The sequence below is a fragment of the Phodopus roborovskii genome, unplaced genomic scaffold (assembly GCF_943737965.1).
Source record: "Phodopus roborovskii unplaced genomic scaffold, PHOROB, whole genome shotgun sequence".
NCBI lineage: Eukaryota > Metazoa > Chordata > Mammalia > Rodentia > Cricetidae > Phodopus > Phodopus roborovskii.
In genome coordinates, this window is record NW_026126511.1 from 31,269,405 (window position 1) to 31,294,118 (window position 24,714).

At 33.4% G+C, this 24,714-nt stretch overlaps 1 protein-coding gene across 6 annotated transcripts in view; it reads right to left on the bottom strand.

Annotated features, from left to right (window-relative positions):
* Window positions 1-24,714, bottom strand: part of Pcdh17 (protocadherin 17) — an 86,350-nt gene that overhangs the window by 44,808 nt on the left and 16,828 nt on the right. For 4 of the 6 annotated variants that reach the window (XM_051195318.1, XM_051195317.1, XM_051195316.1 and 1 more), the window contains 2 exons: window positions 10,295-10,353; window positions 9,989-10,161 (listed from right to left, as the gene is read on the bottom strand). In XM_051195318.1, coding sequence (XP_051051275.1) covers window positions 9,989-10,161; window positions 10,295-10,353 — 232 coding nt within the window. The remainder of the gene's footprint in view (window positions 1-9,988; window positions 10,162-10,294; window positions 10,354-24,714) is intronic. The other 2 variants (XM_051195319.1, XM_051195314.1) reach the window with 1 other exon arrangement.

Sequence of the window (24,714 nt, forward strand, 5' to 3'; positions counted from 1 at the left end):
TTAGGATGTTGCCACAGGGTGTGGTTTCAATGTTTAATAATATGTAGAGGGAATACATCATTTTAACAGTTATGAAAAAGTCTCATTTCCAAAAACTACCTTATTCTGGGAATTATAAAATATATCATGTTATCAACTTTTAAGTTTTTCTAAGAGACTGAAAAAATGAAAGGCGAATGAGTTTCAAGGTGTATTTTTTCTCTAATCCAGAGCTTCATATGTGTCCTTCTAATTAGAGTTCTCACATCATTACATACAGTTTCACTCACTCTGAATAATCCAAGTATTTTCCACCATGGGATTTTCTTTTCTAGTTCCCTTTCTGTATACACTGTTTCCCCACCACCAAGACTGGCCTCACCTGATATTTGCTATCTTTGCAAAAGGGCAGACATTCTGTCTCTGATTTCTGGCCACAGTTTCATGGTACACACTACTGAAGCATCTCTTATTTATTTATTTTTGCTTGTTTATTTATTTTTAAAATTCTTTTGTGCTGCTATTATGGAAATCAAATGTGACCTGTCACTTTTCAGGGGAAAACTGCTCTTCGGGCCTTATTTTGCAGGAGTTTCCTAGTGCCTCACATTGTTTCTTCCTTACTATTTTTAGCTACTATGACAATGTGGCTTCCTACCCATTCACCCCCCTTTCCTTAGTGACCTTTTACTTCCTGATGTGACTGATAATTCCTTCTTCCTGCCCATTCTCCTTTAAATAAATTAAACTGTTTATTATCCCTCAAGGTTGGACATACTTTGCATACCTAAAGAATGTTTATGTTATTTGTAGAGTTTATATTACCTCTTAGTCGTGTTCCTGTATTAAGGTTTAGCCCAAATTTTATCATGTTTGTATTATATTAAATAATTGTTAAATTGTTAGTGTACTGTTCCCCTTTTTGCAAGCCTTACAATCCACAATTTGCAATCCTTATTTATTACATTCTGTTGAGTACTGAATTGTCTGTTTTTATCAATAGACTAGAGGTTCCACATTGTCAGAGAATTCACACATAAATATCTTCACAGGAAACAAGTTTCTGTGTGAACCGGAGTATTTGCTTCATTTCCTCCATGCTTACTGTTTGGAACAGTGATTGACATAAACCAGACACTCAAAATTGTACACAAGAAGTCAACATAGCAACTAGAGTAGTTCTGGATACATAGTGCACACAACAAATAGAGATGCTAAACTTTCAGAATGTAGTATTTCCAAGATTGCCCCTTCTTCAAGAAAGCATAATTGGTTCTCATTAGGCCAGGGATGCTAAATCATACATTTCAAACTGGGTTCAGGTTTAGTTTGTGAGACATAAAATACAACCTTATCAGGATCATTTTATTTTAGAACAAAACAGCATTGCCTGATGAATGTACTGATTTAACTTGACTATGAATTGTATTTAGTTGTCAAATCCTGAACATCTAGTCTATACTTAAATAATTTGAGTAGCTGTCCCCAGATGTTGGAGTCATTCAGAACACATATAATCATTTCCTTACTTAGGAAGATGATTATTGGATTCTATGTCTTCTCAAATTTAAAATATTGACTTCTGTAGATTCTAATCTTGTCCATGTTTCTTTTCCAACAAAAATCTTATCAATTTAACTGGGTTTAAATATAAGCTATACAAATGACTACCTGTTTGTTTGTCTCAACCTCTCTGATTACCCAATGACATTTTTAGATGCTCGCACTGATAACTATGTGTCAGGGTCTCAAATGCTACTAAACCAACATGTACAATGCCAGCACTTTCCCTGTAAATTCACCCTTTCTTATCCACTTTAGCAACCTCTGTCATTGCCTGATGAAGTCAAGATGTCATACTCTTAAGCTTAAACAATGTACTGAGTTTAAACTACCTTCCTGCTACAGAAAGTATGTCTATAGTGCCTGATAGTTTTGTTTATTTATTTTCATATTTTTATGTGGCACTGTTGAGTCTCTGAATGATAGTCTCATCTAATGACCATTCACTCATTTATATTAAAATAAGAATTGATCATTTGGAGGAAATTAGCACAGAATTGTTTGCTGTATAGTGCTCTTAAGTCACACACACAAAAAAGTAATAATTTGTTATGGCTCCAACACAGGCACAAAAATCTTTCACTGTGTTCACTGTTTCTACTTCTTCACTGCTCAGACTGTCTTTTCCCTCCCATCCCAGCTGTATCCCTGTCTCCCAAGACATCATGAGAAAAAAATGAACCTCTCTAAAATAAAAGTTTGAAGTGTTACCTCCTGATAATCCAGCAGTCCTCCATCATGTGTCACTTCACTGGGCTTCCAGCCACCTCCCCAGCCTCACATCTGCCATCCCTACTCACACTTCCCTACCCACCTGCTCCTAAAAGCAACTTCTCACACATTGCTTGATTTCATCTGTGCTTCTAGGAGTGTCCTGTCACCTCCCTTCCTGCAACTTCACTCTGCCAGGTTAACAGAAGGATTTTCTCAAATGCCTTCTTCTCCAAAAATCTTCAGGGTCTTTAATCTGGGCTGGATTTTCCTCCCAAATTACATTATTCATGTGGAAATAAATGACACTGCTCTGATATCATAGTTTATATGCCAAATTCTCTTCAAAAATGAAACATCTTGAGGATCCAGTGTGGATCTTAATACATCTTTGTAGCCGTTAACAAAGTGATGCTTTGCTAATAGAATGAGTGAGCAAACAAGTGCATGAAAATTCCTCTACATCCATCATTCCTCTGTGACCCTTTCTGTCATGGACCAAAATCTGGGAAAAGTATAAAGTCTGTGCACAGTAACAAATGCACACACTTCTAGTGTTCGGTGAGAAATAGTACAGTATTATCCATGACTACATCTACCACAATATATTTCATTACCCTTTGGAAGCTTCATACAATATATGTTCTAGCATCCACAACCAAGTTGTAAGAGTTCACTACTTAATTCTTCAGATTCATAAGAAGTAGAACATCCTACAGAGATCCGATGTGCCTATTGGGAACTGAAGTTTCAGTTGTGTGTTAATAAAAGGACAGTGTAGAATAGAAAGAATGCAGCCTACAAACTTATAAAACTGAAAAAACTGTCACCTCTGCTACTTCCAGGTTACTAGAGAATCTGCCTTCTTATAAAAAGCAGGGTCATATGTCAGCTTTCTCCTAATCGTAATGACTGATAATATCACTTTTATTAAAAATCAGAAACTTCCTGGTGCACAAAAAGACCTTGTGAACACATCCCCCATGGAGGGATACTGCCTTAACCTAGAGACAGGAGAGAAGTCCTAGTCCCTACTTCAAATGACCTGACAGATCTACATGACCCCACCTGGATGGCATTGCACTACATGTGGAATTGGGGTCGGGGTGATGGGAGGGGAGGGTGGTCAGGGTGCATGTGAGGGGGGAGAGAGGTTAAGAGGAAGGAAGGGAGAGAGGGAGAGAAGGAGGGAGAGGGAACTGGGATCGACATGTAAAGTAATAAATTAAATAAAAAAGTTAAATAAAAAAATCAGAAACTTCTATACAGGAGCCATGTTATCAAAGTGACAAATTGGAGGGTGGCAGTTTTAGGTGTATTAAATTATCAAATTTAGTTTATTTCTACTTAATTGACAGATAAGGTAAAATTTATCCTGAATGTTTGTGGTTTAAAGACATGATCTTAATTTCAAAAATACTGATTATTAGTAAAAGATTGTTTTTTAAAAACATGTATAAAGTAAATCTTTGCATTTGCTGAGGTGTTTGAAGAGTGTAATCATTCTAAAGCAGTAGATTGGAGAAGTAGTGGATTAAAATTGTGAGTGGATATTTTAGGAAATGTCATTTTACGTATTAAAGGAAAAATCACAAAACGATACTGAACTTATCATGGATCATTCCACTCTTCACAGGAGTGTTTAGAGTAAGTAAAAAATATGAGAGAGTAAAATCTGTGTGTTATCAGCTGCTGGATAGTAGCAACAGATGCCTTCAGTGAAGAGACAGGATGCACTAAAACTTCGTTAGTTGAACTACAACACAGCTAGAACTGTAATGTTCACAGTATGAAGAATGGTTTTCCTTTTTCTTCTTTCTTTTTTTTTTCTTTTCTTTTACAAAACAGAAGATCAGGTGTCCAGTGAATGCTAAAATCCATAGAGAGAAGCCAAGTAGTGTGTGGCTACTAATACCAATATGCTGGAGTATAGAAATTATTTCAGAAATATCTCACATAAGTACGAAGTTCTTGCAAGTGTTGAAAAATAATACACATTTTAAAATGTCACTTACGTGAATTGAGAGGAAGTAATGTCTGAAATTTTGTGCGTGACTTTTTCCTAGCATTAAATCTTCAACGTCTTGTTTTCACTCTTCCTATAATACAATTCTTTTCAGTTTCCTTCCTAAGGTAACTTTATTGTTAATGAGCTTACAGCACCATTATTTTCTTTAAAATAGCATCATAGACTGGCAAAGGGGCTTCTAAGAAGATGAACTAGAGCCTCATCTCTTCATGCTGTATGGAAGCTGATTTGCTTCTGCACACATGGGAAGAGATAGGAAGAAGAAAGGGTCTCACTGTGAGTCAGAACTACAGAAACTGTAATGCACACTAGAACACATAACGTTTGAAATTGCAGGATTGTTGGCCCTGACTGAATTGCCTCGGTAAAGAGAAATTTCAAAGTAGATCAAATGTGGGTTCCAATCCTAATGCTGTGTTCCAATGATCTACCGAAATCTGAGTTTAAATTCTGTGAGCAAGAGGCTAAACTCCATCTCTTTTTTCTACTCCAGCTTCCCTCACTGTCCCTCTACAGCAAAGGACAAGTTCTTAAAGTCTTCCTAAATTGTCTTCTTCTTGGGCATAATTATCAATACAGTGGAAATACAGTCATATTCGGGAGAATAGGTAGATGGTTTGATAGAATGGAGAACAGGCTCCAGGATACTGGGAAATAAAAAAAAAACAAAAACAAAAACAAAAAAAACAAAACAAAAAACAACAACAACAGAAAAAAGGACAAGTTGAGCTTTAGTGTACTTTGATTATATAGCCCACAAGGAAAATTCAAATACTGATTGAAGCAGATGACAAACACTAACTTTACTTTCTGAAGTTTTTAGAATATTCTTTAGGAATTGTCGACACAATTTAGCTTAGACAGTTGAATTAATTGTAGCAAATGAAGGCATTTAACATTTTTAATCTCTGTGAAATTGTAATAATTGGATTTTGATCAAGGATTCTAGTGGGAATTCTATCTTAATACACGACAGCAAAGGTAGACAGGATCTCTATAAGTAGAGAGAGGATAGAATGTCTATATATCAGGACAAACCTGTATAATATAGCTGTGAGAAAAAAAATATTCAACCTAACAGCAACCAAGAAGCAGAAGAATTACTGGAAAGCTGGCACAGCCAAATGGACTCCTCCTATCAACAAGGCTGTAGATGCTATAATGTGGAACCAGCCACCTCTGTTGCACGATGTCAATAAAATTGCAAGACAAAATTTTATTCTACTAGCTTATACTGACTTGGTATCTGTCAGTGAGTCATGCAAAGATCATAAGTATTGCTCATCTTTGGAAAATTCAAAACTTTCATTAGGCAAGCAAGTGACTGGCAAGTGTTTGGGAAGTCATCCAATAACCATTTTGACATCAAACAAAATGACTCTCTTTTAGGTAGTACTTATAAATCATTTGGAATGATAACATTATTATTAACACTGAATTCTCTTATAGGACTTCTAATGGATGGAAATCCAAAAGTAAAAAAATTCTTTAGAAAAGTTAAAGTGTGACTAGTATTCTGAACCATAAATCTAAATTTGTTTTAAAAGCTCTTGAAAGGGATTTGTTGTTAATGAAATCATATAGGTTTGTCTTTATAAAAAAAACAGCATTGTATGTATTTTATTGGCATTTGATGCAAGACATTTTTACACTAAAATGTTAGTCAATGAAAGAAAAATAATATCTTGTTCAATTTCTTGCACTTCTTCATAAAAATGGTTTATTGGAAATTATAAAATGTTTAGTTTTTTTACTAAAAAGATGCACTATTAAACTTGTGCTATCTTGTTTTGTATGATATCTAATTATATTGTTCTGTCATCTCTTTATGTATTCACACTTTTATGTACCTATATTACTCGATAAAAGTCGAAAGGGGCACATGGGAATATATTTTACAAATGCAAAAGGAGGGTGCAAAATTCATTCAAAATAAGGAGAACTTAAGTACATTCTTTAAGAATTTTTTAACACAATAAAAATAGCTTATTTCTCTTGGAAGTTATATTAACATAAAATCCTTAAAGCTATCATCAGCTGCAGTAACATACATCACACCTTCAATTAGCTGCTGAATCCTTTCAAGTATTCTTTGCAAAACATAATGGGCAATGCATACTAGTGTTCTGTATTTGGTATTATTAAGCTGACGACAGCAAAAATACAGACCCACATACAAGGAGCAGAACAAATGAAAGAAATCAAAACCCAACTCCCCCAAAATGGAGAGGAAAAGTAGCCTTAAATTAATAAAAGAAGGCTGGGCATTGGTGGTGCATGTCTTTAGTCCCAGAACTCAGGATGCAGAGGCAGGCAGATCTCTATGAGTTCAAGGCCAGCCTTGTCTACAATAGCTAGTTCCAGGACAGCCTCCAAAGCCACAGAAAAACCCGATCTCAAAAAACAAACATATAAAAAATTAATAAAAGAAAATTTCAAGATGTCTAAGTCATCTTCTCCAAAAGAAAATCATTATTTTCACTGAAAGTCTGAATAAGGTTGTTGGAATTTTTTTAATGTATAATTTGAAATGCTATAGTTAAGAAATGAAACATTATTTTTCTAAAGAGAAATCTTTTAAACAGGAACACAACCCAAAGGAAATGACACAAAAATATAAAATACAATATGGTGCTGATTTTTAACAAACCACATAAAGTATTATCACAAAATTTCTAAGACAAATGGGATAATTAGTTTTTATTTAATTTATATTCTAATTTTCTTTAGAAATTTCTGGGTGTACTGGAAATTAGAATTTAATATTTGAACCCTAAATGAGATCATTATTTAGACATGAATGTCATCATCAGTAAAGTAAGTTTTCTTCTACACGTGTTTAATGAAGTTTATCATGATGCTTTCAAAAAAATTAGCAGAATATTTTGTCCAAGAAAATAGTAATATACTTGCTCAACATTTTCAATTTCTTATGAGTAAACCTCTCACCATTTAAATTGTATGAAACCCAGATTATAAGGTAGATTCTGAAATCATACTTTTAGTGTCCTATACTGTTTTTCTTCAATTATTGCCTTCACTGTTTACAACTGGCATGCATTAAAAGCACATACAACCATTAAATGTGAGAGCAATAACACTTAGCTGTTGTAAATGCTATAAAAATAAATTGATAAGATTAAATGGATAATACTTAATGAAGTAAAGTGGGTATCTCATGCTCAATCAGTGCATACCAGGTGTTTGATTTCTTTCCCTGCCTCAGCAAACATCAACATACTCATTCATAGCGGCTTCATATCTCTTCAAAGCAACCAACATCAATCAAAATGGCCATAAGAACAAATCCACAAAGAGACAAAGTTTTCTAGAAAATGCCCATGTTTTGCTCATATATATTCCTACTATTAGACTTTAGCCTCTTAAACAAGTTAATAGATTCTGCTAAGCTTTACTTTCTAATGTCAGATAAAGGGAGAAATTTTCTTAGATATTTCAGGTTAAATTAAATAAATTTGTGATAAATTTTCCATTGTTTATATTCAGTAGTAAGAACCTAGTAAATTCTCATTCTGCTCTCTGAATCTAGATAATCAGAAAGAAAAACAGACATGCACATAAGACAGATAAGGTAGATTGAGATGAGAGAGATGAGAAAAAAAGAGAAAAATCAAGTACACTAGTTACATGCAAGAAAATGAAGGCAGCACTCAGCACCATCCATTCAGATGTTTCTAACATTCAGCATTCCTTTATTACATAGTAAAATGGATATTTACTAAAGTAATAAATAAAATAACTAAATCGATTTACAAATAAAGGGAATGATATAGCTAAACTTAACATTTTTAAAAATGGAAACCAGTGTTCTTTCCTGAATAAATCATAGCTCTCCTAAGTCTATGTTTCCATTTCATAGGAACCTTTCTGTGTATTTCATAGCAATGTGTCCAAATTATTAACTTTAAAAGAGACACTATTATCGGAAAGCTCACTCTTGTATTAGCAATTACTTCATGAGTAACAGTAATTGAAATATATGATTACTTGTACTGTTTTTCAAAAATGACAGTCACTTTCCTAAGGTTATCTTTTGATATAGAAGTTGAAGACATAGTATTTTACTATAATTTATATTTTCAGGCATAATTAGATTGAAATTTCTTTTTCTACAGGAGAAATCATACCAAATATGTACTGTTATGGCTTAAAGGATAGAATGGAATCAGCATTAATGCTTGCAGTGTTTGCTGTGGTATTTTTTATACTTACTATTTAAAAATGCCTTATAAAGATGTCACAACCCATAAGAACTTCATCTATTGTGTATCCCCTTATAAATGATATTTATAGTGTTATATTTTTGTTTCCTAATTTGTCACACCAACACATGGGACAGTTGTGCCATGTACTCACATAAGGAAATCCAGTAGTAAAATGTGCCTAAAAGGTTTATGTAAATTATAGAGCCACACTCTACCATAACCATTTAGGGTTCTCCAAGTAATCACCCAAGGCTTTAGGAAGTGTGCATAGTAAAGAAGTATTCTATTTGCTTCTTTTGAGAATAAGTCTTAAGACAGAGTTGTTTCACCACCCACCATGCTGTTATGGTAAATATATAGAAATTGCCATTCGTCTAAACCTTACTATTTAAGCAAACAATTAGGAGGTCATTCTTAAATACAATAAAGTGAATGAATATTTATTACTCTACACTGACTATACATTTCCTTTTTTAAATGTCTCTAAATAAGTAGGCATAGACGTTTTGAAATGTAGGTGAATGAATGTTTATACTGAAGTCTCATTATTATTTGAAAAGTCCCTAAAATAATACTGCAATACACACAAAATCGTATTTGGAAGAACGATTACTAATTGATCTAGAAGCTATATGCCATTAGTTTAAGTGTGGTCTCTCACTAGAAGGAATCTACAATAGTTTATCTAAATCATGCATAAATACTGTCAATAATCTGAAGACTAATATGTAATTAGCATATCTTTCTAAAATTTGATTTATGAGACATGTATTTTCATCTCATTTAAAACAACATTAAAATCTCTTCGTTGTCTTACACAGGAGATAATCTCAGTTGTCTATGAAGGAATCATTAGCAAATGTCTCATAGTGACTGAAATAACTAAAACATCAAAACATTAGTATGAAGTTATGCCAAATGTCCTGACAATAGTATCTTATATTCCTTTTGCATCTATATCAGTGTTAACAAGTTTATGTTTATTTGCTAACTCTGAGAACATAAAGATGCCAATCTATAGTGACCAAGTCTCAGCTGTAATCACATCCTTGAAAACCAACTTAGAAACTACAATCAAAGCTAAAAACAAAACAACATGGATAAGAAGTATAAAATCTGTACCAAGTTTTTACATCTAAAATTGTTTTCCAATGTTAGGAATATAAATGATAGCTTAATGTTCCTAAATATTCAGCTTCTGCGTGCAAAATTGTCCTTGCTAGTGAAACCCAAATTAGGCAAGGTTAGGAAACATCCATATAACGAGAACCTAGTGTGTAGAGTCAAGTTCCACTTTTAAGCTGCTCCAAGGGCACTATCCATTCTGGCTGTGATAAGGAAAAGCTTTGTTGTCTAGGGTCACTGTGGGCTTTCTCTGATATATTATCAGCATTCTAGTCCACTGTGACAAACAACATTGCTAGGTTTATGCAGATGACTTAAGCTTTACACTTGGTAAGCACCGGAAGACATCACTCACCTTGTTCAAGTGGTTGACTTTTAGTTGAAGTAGTTTTCATCTTGAGTGCCTCCCTAACAGACATGTCACAGCAGGAGCCTTTGTTAGTGTCTTGGTCACTGTCAGCCTGATCACTGTCCCCGTGCCCACTGTCTCTCAGGCTGGCTCTTTCTGGGTCCTTAAACGTGGAGCTACTGAAATACATATAAAGAAAAAGAGGAGAAAGTGTTGTCTCTACCAGTTTAAACCTGGAGTGTAGTCTCTTGCAAAGCAATTTTGACAGGAATGCAAATGGGGAAGCCGAGAAAGTTATTTAATAGGCCTTACCTTTGAACAAACTGCTGCCTGCTGCCCATGTAATTGGGCTCTGCGGGAAAATTGTCTGTCTGTGAACGAGAAGGAAAAAAATACGTATAGTTGTACACTGGACAAATCTCCTGCAGAGCAACAAGATTTCCTAGTGGAAAAATGATTAATAATTCAAAAATTCCCTTAATCTTCAGATTTGTACATTCTAATTAAATTGGAAATTGCTGACATGTAATTATGTACTCAGAACAATTAAATGATTCCGGTCCACAAATTACCTGTTAAAGTAAACAATGAACCTGTCATAACTGGCATTATCCATTAGTACCAGGATGGATAACACTATCTGTGTTGTTTCATTACACAGATATTAAGATTGAATATTTGTGGGAGGAGTGGGGAAATTACCTAATTTCTCCATATTAAAAGTGTGCATTATTTAATAACACTCATTTTTATACATATGCATCATCTGCTGGGATTCTCTGCCCTTCCTGATGTAATATGTTGTAAAGTCATCTAGTCCGTTCAAAGATAGATGGCCTTTCCTTAAAATGTTACTAGAACAGATACAGGCTTATCATGAATGGTTGAATTCATTGCTAGTTCATTCTTAATTACATACAAGTACAAAAACTATGCGCAAACAAGCCAGTGGAAATTGATATCCCTTTCTTGGTCTTTAAGACAGAATAAAATAAGAAAATGTTAAAGTTACTTAAGTATTAAAAGTAAAGACATTGAGAAGCCTGTCTTGTCGTTTTTTACTGCTTTCAAACTGACATGGAGGTCTGCCAACAAGGACTGAATTCTCCTTGTATCTTGGAACAGAGTCTTTTGGGAGAAATAGACTGGATCTTTCATAGATTTCCCTATACTGTACATTCACACACGTTACTTCTTCGTGCAGCTGACTCAGTGACAATGCTTCCCCTGTTTTCTGCATTCCTTCATATCACACAATTATGTGCTGGAGCAGCTATGGGTTAGTACAAGACCACCCAACACACAAGTATCAGACATGTGGAGCATGTAACCTGTGAAACAAGAGGGCCAAGGTAAGGCTTAGTGCACTGAAATATGTGCTTTCTTTATAAATAAGGCTATTTTAAAACTGTAGGGGTTTTTTGTTTTGTTTTATTTCCTATGTAATAATTGAATTTATTTGCCTTCGGGAAGTGTTATTGGGAAAAATAAAAAGGGTTGAGGAATATTGATGAAAATGACAAGTCTAAGATTACAAAAATACATTCACAGATTTCTTAATCTGTAATTATCTTATTTTGTAGATACTGTGACCTTTATCAAGCCACATGCTTAGGTGAACTGTGTGGATTCATGGTTCTCCCCAATAGTATTTAGGGAACAGTTGAATGCCTGCAGTTTTCATTGTCATGTACCTGAAACAGGATTCAGTGGTGTATCTTCATTTTAGTCCCATAATGACAAACTAACAATTCAATGAAACCTTTGTTTCACAGCAAAACAAATATGGCTAAACTAAATACATGGCACAATGCTTACAGATGTACTGGCTAATTCTAATAGTATATACTAACTTGGGAATACTGCATATTTTGTCATTTAAGATGGTGAATATCTAAATCCAGTTCATTATTACTGCCAGGAGAAAAATATAATTATCTCATATGGTTCTTGAATAGTGGAGTCCAGTATGTTGAGAATAAAGTGAAAGTGTAAGTTAGTTAGAAAATCTTGGTATCACTATAAATAGTATTATAACTCCAATGGTCTTAATTAGATGAAGTTTCTTAGGTATGATTCTGTTCAGTGATACATAAGGATAAAGACTGAAGAAACGTTTCCACTCTTATCCTAAGGACAGTTTCTGAAAATCCATGCATGTTAGTATAGTACATTTTCCCTAGATAAAAATTATAATGGATTGTGTGTTCATTAATGCATGCATTAATATGTGTGAACACAACACATTAATAATGCTGTCTACACTTGTTTAGAGGATGGTAGAAAGTCAAAAGGAAGGGAGGGAAAAATAATAATTTGGTGAAGGAAAGAACAAGAAATAAGACAAAAAGCAAAAGGGACAAGCTTGAGAACTACGCAGAAAAGGACAACAGAAACAAAAGTATTTATGTAGGAGGCAAAAGATAGAAAGAGTGAAAGAAACCCAAGACAGAGAATGCATGGCTTATCATCCCAAAGCTTTTAAAACTGCAAACATAAAAGCTTACAATTTTATCAGTAACAAAGTCTCAAATGTTTATGAGTATCATCTACTTATTCATTAAAGTAACTTGGCAAGCAAGAGACTGTATTAGTTATTAGTTCTTAAAAACATACAGGGGTATCTAACAATTCATTTAACCTTTTCAGACTATGAAATAACAGTAATTTCCTGTAAAATAAAAGTAAAATAAATTCAGAAGTACCAGCATCATTTATTAAACTTAGACAGAGAATCTCTTCAAGAATATGTATAGGACTGTACTTTAAAACCCGAGTTCTGGTTTGTACAGGGATGACTTTTAAGTTTTAACTTGGAAGAGAACAAAAATTAGCTCAGACCTTCACAGCTCTTTAGCTTTCTTCAGAGTCAGAAGTATTTTCTCATAACCAAGCAAATCTAAGTTAATGAAAAACTGAATTGACTTGCTCTTTTCACTGTGACATGGTTATTTTATTTTTGGTGACAAAAAACAGGTGGGAATTCTTTACTTGGAGATAAGCAAATAAATCAGTACACTTAGCAATCAAACACTTAGTTTAGTTTTGCAGAGTATAAAATTCTCCCGTGATTCCTTCATTTCTCCACCAGTACTTACGAAAGTACATGGCTTTAACAAATAATGTTCATGCAAGTATATGTATCAGCAACATTAAATAATAAGCTAATTCCTATGTTAAACCACCTTCTGAGGCGCGCTTACCCTACTTGCATTATGAAGCATAAGTTAAAAACAAAACAATGAATTGAGAAAGTCTAAAAGAATACACAGTAAGACCTAATCATGTGGCCAGAAATGAGCAAGATCTTATTTGTGAAAGAAAATACACTGCCATTTTCATACACTTAGATGTGAATGTAGAGTAGATCATAAAAGCAGAAGGACTTTACTTTAATAAAATAGAATAAATGGAAGTTCTGGAAATATCAAATAACATTAATTATAAAATTCACATTAAGTGTGAAAAAAATCCTCAAGTGGAATTATTTGGAAATTATGGCAATCTAATACATTACTAAAGTAATACTAAAATCGTATATATACATGGATTAACAAATATATAATTTTACCATAATTAAAATTAACATAAAATAATATCAATATATGGTAAGAATATATGTTGCATTTTTAATGTGGATTTAATATATGAATATATCATGAACTTTTTAGGCATGTACAAATAAAATGGTGAGAGTTTGAATTTTTTTTCTCCCAGTCAAGTAGATCCAGTCTCATATCTCCTGGTTATCTCTGAACTTAAAGTCCTGCCACACTACTAAGGCATATGACATAAAGTAGGACATACAAATTGGAAATGGATAAAATGTCTTCCAGTAATGTAATTATACTTGCATGCTATATTTATGTTTAGTTAAAAGATAGTAAAGCATTAGACAAACTAAACTCTCTAAAATTAATAAATGAATAGTGTCATATTACTTTATTGAAGAATATCACAAAATCTGGTAATATTTCTTGACTCTATAATGAACTTGTAGCACCCATGATATTTATTAAAGAAATAAGTATTTAAAGTACTTGTCTGATATATATGCGGAATACTGAAAAAGTGGTAATATGAATTTGAGATCTAAATAGACAGGTGAACACACTTCTGCAATAGGAATCCTCCTCATTAATGTATTTTATTTTTAGGTATGTGAGCGTTTTGCCATATGTATGCCTGTTGCAAGTCAGAAGAGAACATTGGATTCTGTAAAACTGGAGTTAGAGATGGTTATGAGCTACCATGTGGGAGATGGGAAACCAAATATGGGTCCTCAGCAAGACCAATAGTTCACTTAACTACAGAGATATTTCTCCAGATAACAACTAGTATAATATTTAATTGAAAAAAAAAAGCATCCATTTTATAATTTTCCCAGTTTCTTCTAGTGTTGCTTTTTCTCCTTTAAGGCTGAGATTAAAGTGAGGAACGGGAAATAGAGTGCAACATTCTAGCTTCATTGTGCTTTTATAACCTTTACATCTTTACGAGACCCTTACTAAATCCCCCAAGCGTTTTCACCTCTACATTGTTTTCATTATTTGATTTTTGGCCCACTATGATATTTATTTCCCACTTATATTATAACCATGGAAGTCTGTATCTTATTTCAGGTATTGTTATTTATAAGTTGTTAAAGGCTAGGTAGTTTTTGTACAACCTATGATCTGAGTTAAATGTGCACTAGTTACATGAACATATTCCTTGATTTGAGAAATGTACTTAGGTTCACAGGCCTTCCATCTCATAAAGAAAAGGGGACCGTATAAGGACATCAAGAAAATACCAAATAGTTTCCAACCCATGGTAACTGTGTCCCTCAAAAGGCATCCAGAAGTGACTGAGTTGCCTAGGCTGTCAAAATCACACTTTTAATAGGGAAGGCCAGTTCAATGTGGTTAGTACATGATTATTTTGACTAGTGAAGAATGGAGAATATTGTTTTATATTTAATGACCAGAGTGTGATTACAATAATCACATATTTCCTTTCAGTAATATTGACTTAAATTGTGTGGATAATGGTGAAAAGCTTCCTATGGAACCTTGCTTCCCAAAGCTCCCACGTTTCTTCTCTCTTCCTTTTGCAGGGCCATACCTCAAGCTTATTATTCTGACATTTTAAAAATATTGATTACAAATTACAATAAAAAAGTGGGGTCTTTTTTTTTACCCTACAAGTATTTTACAGAATTCAAGAAGAGTTTGTAATTTCATTTTATTATCATTTCCTTCATTGCCATGTTATTAATTGGTTTTAAAATTATTAAAATGTTATACTGGAAATGTTATCATTTACCTAAGAAGTCTCCACATGTGTTGTTGTATAAACGTACAGCCATGAACTCTAGACAGCATTAGCTTGATAACACTGTCAAAGATGCAAAATGATTTTGACAATATTCTGCATGTACAATGTACCTCAGACGTTTACATTAAATAGCTTTTAAATGTTAGCATGCATATGCTACTAAATTATTTCCACAAGTAGACACAACTTTAAAAGGCACTATTATCTTGAAAAACATCCCCTCCCTAAGATGGCTCCCAGTGTTCCAAGCTTCAGCCCTGTCTGTCTCCCACTTAATATGGGTGCTGCCCATTTACTGGGCCTTAAATGAGTGTCTTAGAGATATTTGATTTGCTGATGTTGCTACATCTAGACCTTTATGTCTCACACTTGTCTTCTGTCCAAATGAATATGGGCTGTGTTCACAGATTATAGCATTTGACTCAATATCATTTTAGAGGGCAAAAGCAGAAATACTCTACACTAAGAATGTGTATTTAAATAATGTACAATTGTATAATCATTCACCATGGAGAGAGAAACAGCCTCGGCAGACAATAGATGGAAATGATCATGCTAGATCTAAGAATTCTATGAATTCTTAAGCATCTGTAATTCCAAGCAAGAAGCAGAATAGCAAGTAAGCTGTACAACCACTTTAGTATTTTCTTGTTCTTTCTGGCCTCTTCTATTCACTTTTAACACCCAGTAATATTGACTCTTACAAAGAGTCAAAGGTTTACAATTTTGGGGAACCACCCTTCTTGTTGTTGTTGTCCAACCTAATTTATTGCATTAGTAATTCATTTATTATTAAAAATAATATTTCAGGATAGCAAAACGTCTCAGCAAATAAAAATTCTGCCTAAAGCATAAGCTACTAGGACCAAATTGGGGAAAGAAGAAAACTGCCTCCTCCATGTTGTCCCCTTCCCAGCACACAAGCTGGGCATGTATGTGAACATACATACACAAACACACACGTAAATAAATGTAGCAAAATTAAAAATTATTTCATTTTACATACTTCTAGCTGTTTATTTACCTGAATGATATCTAGCTTGACTCCAGTTTGAGGAGAAAGTTTCTATGAATATTCACTTGCAAATATTTGTCACTATAGTATTAATCCTTAAGGGGAAAATCTGGAGGCAAAAGTTTTAGGAACTAAAAAAATATGTTCAATTTCATAAGAAATTACCAGAATAGCTATAAACTTTTGTATTCTCAGAAGACTGTAAAATATATCTGTTAATTGATGTTAAACATTGTGTTTAATAAAGGGGCCATGTAGTAATGCTTAGATTGAATTTTAGTAGAATCCCCTTTTTGCAAATTATAGAATGTAGATTTTCATGTGCATATAGGTCACTAATACCACGTGATGAATGCATTGTTCAAATCTTTGTATCATCTTGTCATTTACCTGTGAGAGTTCATTGCAATATAAAGTATTCCCCAAATCAGTGTCCTGTCTTTTAATCTCATCAAACACCATTAGCAAAACAATTATAATTTAGCAAAGTTCTTGTCTATCTTCTGTGGCACTTACTTCAGTAATGTCTGAAAGTTATGCTTAAAAACAATTAAAATTTTTGCTGTTTTGTGTTTTTCAATGGACTTAATAGTTTAATATTTTACATTTAGATCTGTGATTCTGTCTCTGTCTCCCTCCCTCCCTCCCTCCCTCTCTCTCTCTCTCTCTCTCTCTCTCTCTCTCTCTCTCTCTCTGTGTGTGTGTGTGTGTGTGTGTGTGTGTGTGTAAACTGTGAAATGTTGATCATGGTTCATTTCCACTGTTGTGCTATTGAATGGACTTTGCATTTCTGTCAAAAATCAATTTGCCATATTTGTGCAGGCAGACTTTTGAGCAGTATCTTTTTCTTTATTGATCTCTGTTTCCATTCTTGGGATATTGCAGCAGTGTCCTGATTAGTACAGATTCAATGTAGCCGTGTGACTCCACCTTAAGGCTTCTCTTTTGAATTTGTTTTTGTTCCTCTAATTCATGTGTGTTTCTGTACAAATTTAAGAATTACCATATTTGTATCTACAGGGACTCTTTCTGCAAACTGAATGGAATTGGGTTTTTATTCATTGATTACTTGGGGAAGATTGAAATCTCTACTGTCTTCTGAGTTCTGACACATATACATGAGTTGGCTGTCCATTTAGACCTCTGGATATAGGAAATAAAACAGTGAGTAAAAAGAAAAGCAGGTTTCTCATTGTGTGTAAATATGAAAAAGAAATCAACTCATTTCACAAACTAATTGGGGGATGAAGTAACACATGCACATGTTTGCTAAAAGTCATGGGCTTTCTGCACACTGCTGAATCCTGCTTGAGTTACAGTTAAATTTAGATGCTCAGGATTCAGGCACAAGGTAGAAAAAGTTTGAAAAATTCCTTTGAATTGGGGACACGAGGTTGATTGTACACATTGATGACAGGGTTTGAAAACAAAACAAGTTGAATGCTTCCTTTAATTCAAAGGCACTGTTTTCCACACTGCTAACAAGCATTCTTTTTGCGGCAGACTAAACACCAGGGAGTGTTAAGAAGGAAATAATTCATTTTCAGTCTTTTCATACAGACTTTCCTTCTGATAGTTTTGCCTTCAACAGAATATATTTGCAGTTCTTTCTACAGTGTTGAAGTAGGCAACGGCATTTTAAGCCACTACTTATAAAGTTATCTGACAGCACCCAAGGCTTTGGAATTTCTAAAGTGCATGAAGTATGGCAATAACTATATTTATCAGTGGTTTTCAGAATAATACATTTTATACAAGTATGGTGTAATAGACATTTGTGTTTCTTACTAAAGGGACAATAAAACACTGGATAGTCTTACAATACTAAGCAAAAACCTGTATCCTGTAAAGTAAGGAAACAAGAATAGCTATATACTGTAAAATAATTTTACATCTACCACTCAATGAGTATGACTTAGACTATTTTAAGGCGATATAGTGCGATGTTAAAATCCTCAGCAAATGTTAACATCTATAAATGACACTGACAACTTTAATAACTTACATGCCAGGATTTAATTATGCAATTTATAAACCTTTAAGAAAATCATCCTTGACAAGAGTAAAATTGAGACAATCGAAAGGTAAAATGAGTGCTATTTTGCTATCAAAATACAGATACAGAAAATTCAACTCATTCTCCATATGTGTTGGCTCAGTTGAGTCCTGAAAACCAGCGACACTGGTACACTATGAAATACGAGATGTGCTGTTACTAGATGACTTATGTGATTGCAGTAGAGATAGCAGTGGAAGTTCAGAGTTCTTTCTTTCCTGTCTTTTGGTATTTCTCTGGAGATTAGTATCTTCCCTGCCTGTTTTCTTTCCATGTCTCTAAAGAGTAATTGCAGGATTGTGTCTTCTAGAAGTGACACCTAAACTGGGTCCTTTGCAACTCAGGCTGCAGGACTAAGAACTCAAACATCATGTGAGTCCAGTAGAATGTTACTGCAATTCTGGAAAAACCTGCTTTCAGTCTTGTCAATGATTATAGAGACAGGAAGGGAAAAGTGAAGGAGATAAATCAATAATATCAACACTGTGAGTGATGAATCTTTTGAAAGATGAACATTCCCTTAAAATCAGAATTCATTAATATTAAGGAACTTGGCAAGAAATATTTTTATGAACTAAATTACAAATTCAAACCAGTCTTTACTAGTCTCATTCACTTAGGAACTATGAAGATGCTTTGAAACCCTGTGGCACTGAGTTTGAGTGTCTCTTTCTGGAATATTTTTGTACAGTGGTAGATTAGGAGTGCTCTGTCTTATGTTAGGATCTACGAAACAGTATTATTGGGTGTTTTTTATTCATTCATCTCAATTGCCAGAGTAGACACACTGGAGTTATTGTCCACATTCATTTTAAACAGAGAAACTGCTGCTAAGGGACTGCTTCAGAGTCGCCTGTCATCTACCCTATTCATTTCCAAGCAGGGACACTTGGCAAAGACTTGCCATGACTCTTGAGTTCTTTGCTGACTCTCTCAGATCAAAATCAGAAATAATGAGTCATCTCATTATTTTTGGAAATAAGTCAATGAGAAATTAATGTAAACAGCCTTAAAAGTCTTAACAAAAAAACACTGTTATATACTAAGCAAAATAATGCTATTACCATCCCTAAAAAGTACTTGTGCTTTTATCTTTCAATACTTTCATGGTAATTTTTTTAGATATTTAATACATATACACATATATACAAAATTGTATTAGCTAGATTGTTTTCCTCTGGCCAGTATCATAAAAGGACTATAGAGGCCATTTATTGTCAAATACTCAAATGCATGCATCAGGCATAACCATGATTACCTACCAACATTATACTACAATAAATTGTCAGCACAAGCAATTGTAAGAACTTACCTTACAAATGCAAAAGATGTTTAAAACATTATGTTTAACTTATATTTATATAAAATTCCCAAGCACAAATATAATTAAAAAAGAGCCAATTTTGTCTGCTTATTTTGTCAAGATACTAAAGTTAAGCTTTACAAATGCAACTATTTTCTATTAAATGAGATTCAGTAGTATTATGACTTAAAATATTAAATAATCCATCAAAAGATAAGGTCAATTATTGCATTTTGTAAATGAGAACAAATAGTAAAAGAAAGAATTATGTGTTCTTTCTGATTTTGTATCACTAATTCATGTTATCAGCAAGCATTACAGATAATTCTAATAAAAAAAATTAAAGTGAGGAAATTTGATGTGAATTTGGTACATGAATTTCTGTTTATATTCCTTCTTCTAACTCTATTAGGCATAGGGAATTCATTATTGATAAGTACAAATAAGTTAGCCAATGCCTCCTTGGTAGATACATTTTACCATGGCTAGAAGATACTTAAGATTAATCTAATGTCTTCTACCTTTGTGATGGATTTCAAATGTAACCTTTCTGATAAGCAAATCCAAATCCCACAAATGATGCAGAATTTTGAATTTCTAAAACTTTAATCCATTATATCAAAGTTTTGCTTCAAAACAAAAATAACTTAAGACGCAATTGTGGAGACTGGGGATAACATATACAAGTAATGGTGGGATTTTGTTCAAAATAGAAAATGGCAAAACAAGGATTTTTTCCATATTTTAACATATTGCTAAGTGTTCACAGGATAGTATTGGTTTACTAAGACATCATTTTTCTATGCACTATAACAATAAGTATTGTATTCAATATGTAAGATTATAAAGGGATGGTCCCCTTTAGTTAGGTAGTCATAAATGAAATTAAACTCAAAGTTTCTTTACTAATATTGATATTGTTAAGGAAAAGGTGAATAGAAGTATCTCTTCTCTTTATCACAGTATCACTGAAATAGACAGTTCTAAGTTTGTGTAGGTTTTACTTTGCCTTATTCTTTTAATTCCAAGAAATTTCTTTCTCTAAAGGATGAACTGTCCTGATAATGATAGTTACTTAACAAAACAGTAACTCAGATCCCTTGAACTCTAGTTTGGAATTTTAAGATGCTAGTTTCACTTTGTTGAAAACCATCTAGATTTCATATGGCATGATTTAACAATACATGCATAACTTAAAATGAACAAACAAACTAAAACATCAAGTTTGCTGAGTCATTAATGTCTTACGATAGCCTTTGACCCATGGCTGTTTGCATTTTTGAAAGGAAAATTCTATCCTAAGCCTGCCATTTCCAAGTAATACCAAGCTGCTCATGGCTACTTTTTGCTTCAGCCACAGAACAGAGTTCTTAAGAGGGATTGCTTTAGTCACACACCCAAAGTGTTAATCATCTAGTCTTCAGAAAATAAAAATGCCTCAGATATATCTCATGTCTTAATTACACGATTTAAGCATTTACCGTTTTTTTTTTTTTTCCTGTACTTAAAAATGTTAGGTTGATAATTGCACGATTTTAACCAGTTTATAGCCTAGCCAAAACAAAAATTAATCACTTATTTCTCTCTCTAGGAGACAGATGTTATTCATAGTGTCTCCATTCGCAAAGGACCTGATGGAAAGAACTGTTGATATTATTAAATTGGAACCCAGACTTAGGTGATTTGTAGCATGTTTATGTTCAATTTCAAAGTTTTTCAAATCTTACAAATAGTGCTACCATGGGAACCCCTGAAAATGAAATGCACTTAGACACACCAGGCTTCCTGGAGTATATTACAAATTCTTCTAGAGAACCCTTATGATAAGAGTAAGTAACTGGGATTTTTGTGTGTGTTTTTCCCCAGTGACACTGCTCTCAGCTCTGTTACTTCAAAGAATGTGCCGTTATGCCATGCTTCCTCCCCTGCTTGACAAAGTGATCATACTGATGTACAGGAACTCCCTCCAAATCCAGTATTTCCACTCACCCTCACCTAGAGGAATAATAGGGACATGATCTTTACTTTGTGAAAGGGAGAAATACTATTTGTGGAGTTGATTGAAAGCCACTGTAAGTAATGTGAATCAACTTTCTTTTGATTCTAAATTTTTACTCAAGACATACATACATGACTCATCTGAGTTTCATGTGTAATACACTTACTATTCTGTTCTACTCTTTTATATTTATCATTGTTGTTTGTGTTTTATGGACTTATGATTCTTATCTCAGTGATAATTGCTAACCAGTTATTCCAATGTCAGGCTACACAATGCTCCTATAGTGGTTATGCTTTGAATAAGCACAATAAAAACATGGAAATGTATGAATCAGTTTGGGTAACAATGAAAGAACCATAGGTAACTCTGTGGTTAAATATAAGAAGCACAGTTTGTTTCTGGAGTCTGTAGTTAGGAAGTAGTTCTACTATACTGGGCAAGCTAAAAAAAAAAAAAAAAAAAGCCGTGACCCTGTGTTCTACACCAGTTCTGGAAATGTCAATGTACTGTGTGTGTGATGTAAAGAATTTTCCTCCAAATAGATCTGAGCTTCAGGAACTAAAGAGTAGTCATTCATAGCACCAGTTATCCACACTGTATTGTGTTCTGATCAAATATGCGTTTCAGCATAATTCACTAAATAGAAGAAAAACTGAATTTTACATCAGATGAGCTTCCTTGTGTAACTTTCTAATTTCAATTTATAAATAAGAAAATGAATGTGGATGACAAATGCAATCATAAGTACTTGTATTTATTTTTAAATTTGAATTTTGAGTGAATGTGTACTAATGTGTTTGTGCAAGCGTTAGTATGTCTGTGTTTTAAACCTGGCATGCTAAGATAAGTGTCTTCTTTAATAACTATCTACATTGTATTTCCAGAGAAGTTCATTTGCTGAACCTTTAATTATCCCGTGTCTGTCTGAACAACATTGGGATAACAGGTACCCAGTAAGTGTCACATGTGGCCTGGTACCTGGGTACTGGGTAGACATAAGGTCTACATGCTCGAGCAGCAAGGGCTTTACCAACTAAGTAATTTTCTAGCCTGTATAATGATACTTTCAATTTTCACTGTTTTAAAATTCTTTTGCAGAAATGTCTGTTTGACATGTTGTGAACCTTCTATTCCTTCAATGCCTCACAGTTTCAAAAGAAGTTTATTAAGGAAATTTACATCTTTTCCCTTCAAAATTTAATTTGTTAACTTAAGAAATTTAAAATATTTGGAATGAAAATTTAGCAATGTGTTCTTAAAAGAATTAGTTATCGTAAAATGTCTATAAAACAAAACAAAGCGGGAAAAATATAGCTTAGCAAGTGTAAAATGGCAATTTGCAATACAACACAATTTTTCAGTATAATTAATAAAATAGTCATTTGTTCTGAAATAAAATTCTTATATTAAGTGAATTATCGATTTTCTGTTATATGGTTGCTAGGGTTTAGGTTACCTGAAATACGAGGCATAATTCTTTCTTGAGGTTTTACTGCTCCAAAATGTTTTGTTATTTTTGAGAATAATAAGAGTTGTATGTGTTAATATTTCTTTAATACAAAATACTATTAATCATGTGTTTCATAGTATGAATTATCATTTAATTTTAATTTCTGCATCCACCATAAGAATAGAAAATGTTGTTATATTACATAAGAAAACAAAAAATAAATCACATCAACAAGGAAGCACCTATGCCTGAATCAAAGAGCTGTATTTTTTTACAGGAGGAATCATGGGAATAGAACTTCATTGTAAACAATCTGTCTATGGAGAGTAACTGATGAAATGAATCATATCATTGACTGACCCCGAATTCCCTCATTGAAAGACGACATAAAACTGCACTATCAACATTGAAAGAAATCTGTGTCATATTCACATAATTACAAGAGAAACATAGTTTAATATATGTTCAGAGCATATATTAAAAAACCAAGTTGCACGTGCATATATACATGTATTTAATGTAGAAATTAGTCCCTTCCCTAAGTCCTTGCCCTAGACAATATCTGAGCACTATAACTCTTTCACATTTTAAATGTTTGGAGTTGCAGAACAGTTATTTACTTTTTCATCCCATCAAGGACTAGCACAACATCCCAATAGTCAACATAGTAATAATCTCTCAGCAGGGGAAATGCCTATTCACAATTAAGAAGAATCAATAAAAAATATAAATAATCTTAAATCTGTTTATATTTGAGTCCTATGGATTTTTGTAGATGAAAATAAATTGTAGAATTAAATATTGAAATGTTAGCATTGGCGATGTCAGGTTAGCGAATTAAAGGCAATCAAAAGTATAAATTAAATCTGTTCTATTTCCAGTCAACAATTATATAATAGGACCTTACTACATTCCAGAAACAATTTTGGTAAGGTGTTTTAAGTAAAAAGCTTTCAGTAAGATTTTTCTCATGAAATTGGGGGGTGTATAGTTATTTTTATTTAAAGAAATTTGGGGAAACTTAAAATTATCAACTAAATTACTTTGGTAGGAAATAAAGGAGTTAGTATATCAGGGCTTTATGATATGTAAGTGTTTGTTCCCTAGAAGAAGTTTCTCTGGATAAACAAACTTTCAAAAACTCAGGCAAAGCCCAGGCTGGAAAGCATGACCTAGTCCCAAACTCACAAGTAGACATTCATCCCATGAGGATTTTTGCAGGCCCCAGTTCAGTGACAGAAAACTAAAGTCTGAGTTACTCAGGCCTGGAAGCAAAAATTCTAGTGGAGTAGATAGATGTATCACCCAAATCCAGTAAATGGATGTCTCACAGCCACGTCTTGAATTTCTCTACAGGTTTAAAAACTAATGTTTCGTAGTTTAGTATGTCCATTTCTTAGTGCTACACTTGACTGTTTTTTTTTTTTTATTTTTTGAAAACACACAAATACAATTTACATAATATTCCCTAAAAGAAATAAGACAGCAGGAGATATGTTCTCAATGGCCTACTTTCTCCTGACTTTTCTTCAAAATAGGAAAATTGAAGTTGTCATATACAGGTTTAAAAATAAGGTTTTTTTTTTG